At 32.3% G+C, this 7,551-nt stretch overlaps 1 protein-coding gene across 1 annotated transcript in view; it reads right to left on the bottom strand.

Moving 5' to 3' along the window:
• Positions 1–6,352: 6,352 nt before the first annotated feature.
• The window catches only part of LOC111709341 (zinc finger protein jing), a gene marked incomplete at its 5' end in the record, with an annotated part of 6,276 nt that continues 5,077 nt past the window's right edge, over positions 6,353–7,551 (bottom strand). The window contains 1 exon segment of the mRNA XM_023482984.1: positions 6,353–6,892. Within this exon segment, the coding sequence (XP_023338752.1) occupies positions 6,637–6,892 (256 nt within the window). The 3' untranslated portion in view covers positions 6,353–6,636.

The following is a 7,551-nucleotide window of genomic DNA, read 5'->3' as shown; positions in this document are numbered from 1 at the left end:
GGGGGGGGGGGGGGGTTATTTGAGTGTAAAAAGTTGACTAAAAAGGAGATTGAAAAGTGTTTCAAAACTAAAGATTGTTTGCGCTTTCAAAATAAAGAATTTAGTTCAGAATTTGACAATTTTGGTTTTATTTAATCAAATTTGAATCTGGACGAAATTTATAATATTTTGACAGCACATAAAAGGCAGACCAAAGTTTTGAAATGCCAGGGCTAGAATTGTGTGGTTATTGTTTTAAGATGTCACAAAAAACTTCAAACATCAAAGACGACAGTCAAGTCCTCTTGCTACTGTCATGTTTTGTGTGACACCCTGTATATATCTTGCAAAGAATTTATCTAGAAGGGTTTATGCACACTGCAAAGCCCCCCCCCCTCCCCATCCCTTTGTTCGAAGCACTGAACTATGCAGAATGTGCATGGTTGGCCTGGTTAGGCCAGGGTGCACCGTGCACTTTGCATTCTGCGAAAAAATGCACATAAACCGCTAGAGAACATAACTGCATGAAAAACCGGTTTTAATACTGGAGAATTAAATTATTGTTTATGAACAACAATTTTGTTTAACTATACATGGTTATTTTTTAATTTACATTTCAGCAGACCCCTANGTAAGATTAGTAGCGATCAAAAGCGCTTTTATATCGCATCAAGCCTATACCCCCTTTCATTTTTCGCGAACACTCCCTTTAAGGATTTAAAAATATAACTAAATCAATCCCATTTCGAGATTTATCTAAAAAAAATTGACATAAATTTTCAAACTTAAAATATTTGAATCTTTCAACTAATTGTTGTCAATTTTTAAAAAGATATTTTTAATAATCAAAATCATATATACCAGACACGTTAAAATAGCAAATCTACGGTAATTTAAGAAGCAAAAATGGCAGACCACATTTTGGAAATGCAAAAATATTGCTTCAATTAGGTTGCCTTTAATCAATGCCACCAATTAGTGCTAAGGTCTTTGAAGTTTTCAATCAATTAAACATATTCCGGTTTAAAACAGGACTGTAGGTTAGTTCTTAACATTGCGCGCTTTTATATTATTATTTTATAATTATTTTATTATTATTTTATTATTATAATTAACATTGAAAGATCGAATGCTACCAATACGATTTTCCTATATCGATTAACAGGGATAAGAACACAGGAAGCTCCCCACCCCCTCTACCCCCGCTCATTCTCCTCATTAATGGAGTCTATAGACCCCATGTGGACCCCCACTATATATATATATCTTTCATCCCTTAGATTCCCCTCTCTATCCCCCCCCTTGATATAAACCCCACTCGGCGGCGGCTTAATTACCCCAAAACAGAGAGCTGTGTGTTTGTGACCAAAAATAATATTTTCGCAAAGCAGTTTTATCAAAAAAATAAAGTAGTTTTTAAGGAACTTTTAGTGAAGTTGTGCGTTGTGCGTTGCGTGTTGTGCGTTGTACGCACTGGTTGTACGTTGTACTTTGTGCGTTGTGGTTAGACATGTGTGACTACAAAAAAGTTACGCAACTTTGTAAATTTAAACCAATAAAGCCTGAGTCTTGAAAATTGGCGAATATCAATTTGATTTGTATGTTCCTGAAAAGTGAATTTGAAACCATCCTTATAGGGACTGTTAGCGCAATTTAAAGTAACCCTCCATGCAAAGATGACATTTCCCGATTTACAAAACGGTTCCCTTAAATGCTTTTTCTGATCAAGAATGAATTATATATTAATGTTTATAGCTTTGAAAACTGATTATTTTCAATTGTGGGTTCTCTACAAACTAACCTTTTAATTTAACACTTTTATAACATAGAAAACGACAAAATTTTCCACATTATTGATAAGATAAAGGTTTTAAGGGTACTGTTGTGAATCGGGCAATTTCAAGATAGGGTCACTTGAAAATACCCTCACAGTCCCTTTGATAAAGGAGGACAGTATCTAACGCTAAGCTTCCAAACGTATAATTGTATACTGCTATTAATGCGTAGGATAGTTGAAATCAATTTAACCAACTTTAACTTGAACTTTTATCAAACCTAAAAGGAGGACAGTGTCTAACGCTATACAAGCTTCCAAACGTGTATACTTCTATTAATGCGGAGGATGGTTGAAATCAATTTAACCAACTTTAACTTGAACTTTGAGCTGTGTAGACTATTTTGAACCACTTCTCTTATATATTGTGAATAGAAAGGAATCTTTCATGTTATTGGTAATTAGATAACAGTTCAAAGGGTACTTTTGTGAATTGATGAGTCACTTGAAATGGCGTCTAAAATCCCCTTAAAACATATTGATTACAAATGCTCGTACAAACGAAATTGCTTCAGTGCATTGCACTTAAACATGTTATAGTTATGAATGATCTGCAAAACATCTATTCGATAAAATTTGATCAAATAATTCGAGTGAAAATATTTATTTTTTCTGTGCATGATAATTAATAGGATTTATTATTGACATAACATTTATTGTAATACAGGATAAACACCATCTCTACTAATACATAATAACCCTTAAAAATATATTTTGAAGGTTTTGAACAATATTGAGTTGCAGAGAGAACTGTCAATTAGTATAATTAGCGTAGAAAGGGTATCAATACTCATAGGGATAGATCAATAGATAGATGGATGATGTAAAGATTGATCTACAGATTGATAGATAGATAGATGGATGGATCTAAAATTACATATTAATATATTTATCCCCCCTCCAAATGTTCTCTCCCTCCTCTATACATTGAATCAAAGACATGCTAAATAATAAGAGAGTTAGGATGGTTGTTAGTGATAATTCGATGATTGGACCCCCCCCCTTCCCCCTTTAGTACACAAAATGAACTGTTTTATAAACTGTCGTCTGTTTAGTCTGTTAGAATAAAAAAATGCCTGTATATTGAATATCCGATATTGGAGACAGAAAAATCTGCGAATTTAAAAAAATGTTTTTTATTTGATATAAATGTACAAAATGGAAAATGAATGCAATTAAAAAAGAAAAACGATAAAAAGAAAAGAGCTGGGCGCGAAGCTTCCTACTTCCCTATTAATAATATCTATATCCCTGAAATCTTTCATGATGAATAATAAGGATTACAGTGATTATATTTACTCCATGTTATTATCTTCTGATATAATATATTAATCCTTTAGATATTATATTCATACAAATCCATGAAATAGCTTTTCTTTTTATCTCCATACTTCAAAAATTCTAACCTTTGAGATAAATGTCATTTTTTTAAATAAAAAAATTTCTTTTTGCAACATGTTTTTATGTTATAAAGAATGTTATTAATTCTATTTGCGTGTTTTACATTGTGCAACATTTTACTTCCTGTTCCGTTCAATTTATCTTCATTTTTAACAAAGAAAAAAAAGAGTAATGTAAAAATAGCTTTCTTATCTCAATTGTGCCAACATTTCGTTTGTCACATCAAACTAAATTCAATTTTAATTTAGTTTTAACTTGAACTTGAAATTGAGATTTGCACAATTTCCGCTACAGAAACGAAGGAGGAAACTTTCAGAAAAAAAACTAATTTTAAACTATAAAAATAACGATATCTCACTCAATATTGATTGATAAAGGTTTAAAGGGCATCAATGTGAATCAGGCAAACCCATTGTTAGATAGAAGGTCCCTTTAAATGACAGCGACACAATCCCTTTACTACCTGCAGATATTTTAGAAAATCCCGATTATTTAGAATTAAAGAAATTGCTAAATTTAAGGGTAATATATTATTTAACATTATTGTGATATGAGCAAATTCATTCAAGCAAAAAGGATCAATTAACGATTTTTATTTATCAAGTTGATATAAGATTACGACTTGTAAATAAGGATTTTTTAAACCCAAAAATGCGAAATAGTAAAGTTTTTTTTCATTCATATCGGTTTTTGGTCAAAATGCTGTTAAACATTGCTGTATTTTTCTTAACTTTATATAGATATGTTTATTAACTTCTAGAAAAATTTCCCAGCGTTGCCCGTGCACTCTCAGTTGGTCAGAAAAAAAAACTTAAAACTGAATGATATTATTAGTTAGCAAATTAATAAAAAAATAATTAGAAAACATTTTTCAGCAATTTTGTTGGGTAGAAAGCATAATTTAAACCTGCTAGACAATAATTAGGAGACATTGTAAATTTCTAAAATAAATAACATTGAGACATTTAAACAAAAAAATAAGCATCTGCTTGTCTGTATGTTCAATTAGAAGTCTAACCTTTATATATAGTACATAAATTGTATAAGTCATTTTATGCTTGGAAATATGAAAAAATTTAGGTTTTTCATTTAATATAACTCAGGGTTTCTAAACGGTCAGTACTAAGTTATATTGGATAAACACAAGATTATAAAAAAAATATGTTATTATGTCTATTTAGACTTTGTACAGCCCTGAAAAAAGCTTAAGAAATGGTATGTAAATTGAAATGAGCAAATGAGCTAAGAAAACTAATTCGGGAAATAAACTAGGGTTTAAAAATAAATATAAATCCCTATTTTTCCCGAATATTATCAGGTAACGTGACGTCATGATGAACTTGATACATTCAGATAATCAAATCTTAAACAATAAGGATAATATTTATAACATTTATTCAATTACACTAAGGGTTTCATATGTATAAATAGAAAAAACTATGCTAAACATAAAACCACATTTAGGAGAGATCTTTAGGAGACCAAGCCCTTTTAGGGACCATTCTGAACCCTTATCAGGCCCTTTCTCAGCAGCATGCACAGAAACGAAAGAGGAGTGGGACGAAAATTTGCTGAAAATTCGCAAATTTCAAACCCCAGCTTTTTACACAGGCTACAAATAAACTAAAAGGTTAAAATTTTGCACGTTTTTTGCGCCATTTTAAATTCCCTTCTAACAGGGTAGGCGCGCAGACAAATAAATTTACACTACGTTAGGGGAAAACAACTAAGATCAGGGGTAATATTAAGTATTGCATCTCATTCATAATAACATTTATAAAACTAAACATGTCTTTACAGATTTATCAAAATGTGTCTTCAATTGTATAATGGGAATCATAGTTAAGGGAGAAGGGGATTATAAATAGGATTATATTATATCCGAGGAAAATAAGAGTCGATTATGTTCCAGTTTATCATTCATTCACTCATTCATTCATTCATCCTTTCATTCTTTCAAATGTACTTTCATTTATCTGTTCTTCATCCTTTCATTATTCATTTATCCTTCTTTTATTTTATTCATTTATCCTCTTATCCATCCTTTCGTTCCTTTATCAATCCTTTCATTTATCAATCTAATTTTCCTTGTTTTTATTCATTTTTCTTTTTTATCATGCATATTCATTTATTATCAGCGCGTTGTTTGTTTGTTTAACATTTAACCGTTTTTTTTTCTATTCTTTCAGTTATTCGTAGTTAATGCGTATTTTCCTTATTTAAAATCTACATATTTTTTATATTCATTTTTGATTCATTTAAAATCAGCTGCCAATTCCTGTCCTGTTATTGTTAATTAAGCTAGAATTGCCCGATCTACAAATAAGAAATTTTTCCTCAGACTTCTGAATTTGAGATGCTATGTCTACAGCTTGAGTCTACGATCGTCAATTCAGCCATAAATCCCTCCAATCAATCTTTAATCCCTACCCCCTCCCTGGATCCCTCCTAGCCCCACCTATCCGTGCTCTTGTTCTAATAAATCTCCGGTTTCCTTGATAAATTGCTCTTGTTACACTTCTGATTATTCAGCAGTTTTTAACCTCTCTTTAGTATACCCCCCAAACTTTGGTATACACCCCCTAGACATACCCCTCCCCCAAACTTTAAAATGAACCCNGGGTTAAAAAATTACATATGGCGGGATCGAAACGAGGTAGGAGTGGCAGTGCTACTGTCAGCGCTCAAATACATTGCGAATTTTGAGCAAATTAATCTAAATGCAACAAATAGCATCAATTTTATTATTCATTAAAGGGACTGAACACGTAGTTTCTAGTGAACCTTTATTTACAACTTGGCAAGTCTGATTTACAACGGTATCCTCTAAACCTTTGTCTGATCATGGATGAATGAGATATTCTAGGTTTTCTTGCTGAAAAAATGGATTATTTTTAAATCGATATCTTATTCATTGAGATTCAGATAGTGTTTAAAGGGTACCGGTGTCATTTGAGCATACAGCTCTTTAAATAAAGCTTGAAATTACGTGTACAGTCCCTTTAATGTGTAAACATGTTTAAATATTGTCTGGTTACACGGCAGTGTTGTTTTAACATCAGTTCTTGACTTGAAATGGCAGTGAATGCTTAAAATGTTAGTTTGATAAGTTTGTATAAAATCAGTCGGTTTTACTTGTGATTTCAGCGCCAAAATATTTGATGAAAATTGGGCGGTTTAAATTCAGAGAGGTGTCGGCACATTTTCATGAGTTTTGAGCTTTACAAGGGATAATTTCAAAGTTTAAAATATCATGATATTTTTGGGGCATTTAATATTTAGTAAATAAGTTGATTTCAGTCACTTCAGACCCAAACTTAAACATTGGGATTTTTGGTCGAGAGAATAAATTTTATCACTTTTTTTTATAAATTCACAAAATGAATGTTTATCTAGAGATCTTTCTTCTTCTTTAACTTATTCTACAAGAAGAGGTGTGCTGCCGGGTGGGGCTTTTTCACATTCGCCCCCACTTTTAGCTTTTCTTCCATAGCCTCGTCGGGCGTCAGAAATGGGGAAATGGGTTCAACCCATTTTCGTTTTCGGGACTGCTTCTCGCTCTTGGGATGGAGCAGCAGGTTTTGATGAAGGAGCTGCTTGGCGGATTCCGGGAGCTGTCCCAGGTTAACCGTTCGGGAAGCTGTCACAGATTCAAGAGGGACCCATTCATCGGGCAACCTGATAATAAACAAAAAACAAATGAAAAAAAACTTAAAGATTTGACATTAGTTTTGAGTTTGATCTAAAATGCATTTGTTAATGTCTAAAAACCAACCAATCCAACTTTAAACTTTACAAGCTAAGAACATTTCCCCATGGTTTCCCAATAAAATGTGGGTCAAATCGGTCATGGAGTTCATAAGTTATGATCGGACATACAAGCAAACAAACAAACAAACAAAGATTACTACTTCATATTTATAGATAACGTCAAAACGGCTAAACTGATCAAGATATTTTTAGGCAGTGGCTCATATGACCTCAGGGAATGTGGCCGGTCAGAATTACAAATGGTTGCCTCAAAATTTTTTTTGATTTTTCTAAAATCTGCGACTGAAAATCCGAGTAGTTGTTTTTTACAACATACGAAAGGCTTGCAAAAAGATCAGCAAAAACGCTAAGATTATATCTATACTCTATAGAAAGAGAATCTATTTAAACTCTGTCTCTGTCCAAATATTTCTTTTTTATATAGTTGAGGTTTCGGTATTTTAACAAATATTGTATTGCTTTATTGCTTTTTTTTGACAACTTAGATCACAGCTGAGACAAGATCAAAACAATTGAATTGACGAAAATGTCGAATAAGCCAGGGTTATAATGGGGGGGGGGGGGGG

Source organism: Eurytemora carolleeae, unplaced genomic scaffold (assembly GCF_000591075.1).
Source record: "Eurytemora carolleeae unplaced genomic scaffold, Eaff_2.0 scaffold933, whole genome shotgun sequence".
Classification (NCBI taxonomy): Eukaryota; Metazoa; Arthropoda; class Copepoda; order Calanoida; family Temoridae; genus Eurytemora; species Eurytemora carolleeae.
This window is presented reverse-complemented; position numbering and strand designations above follow the sequence as displayed.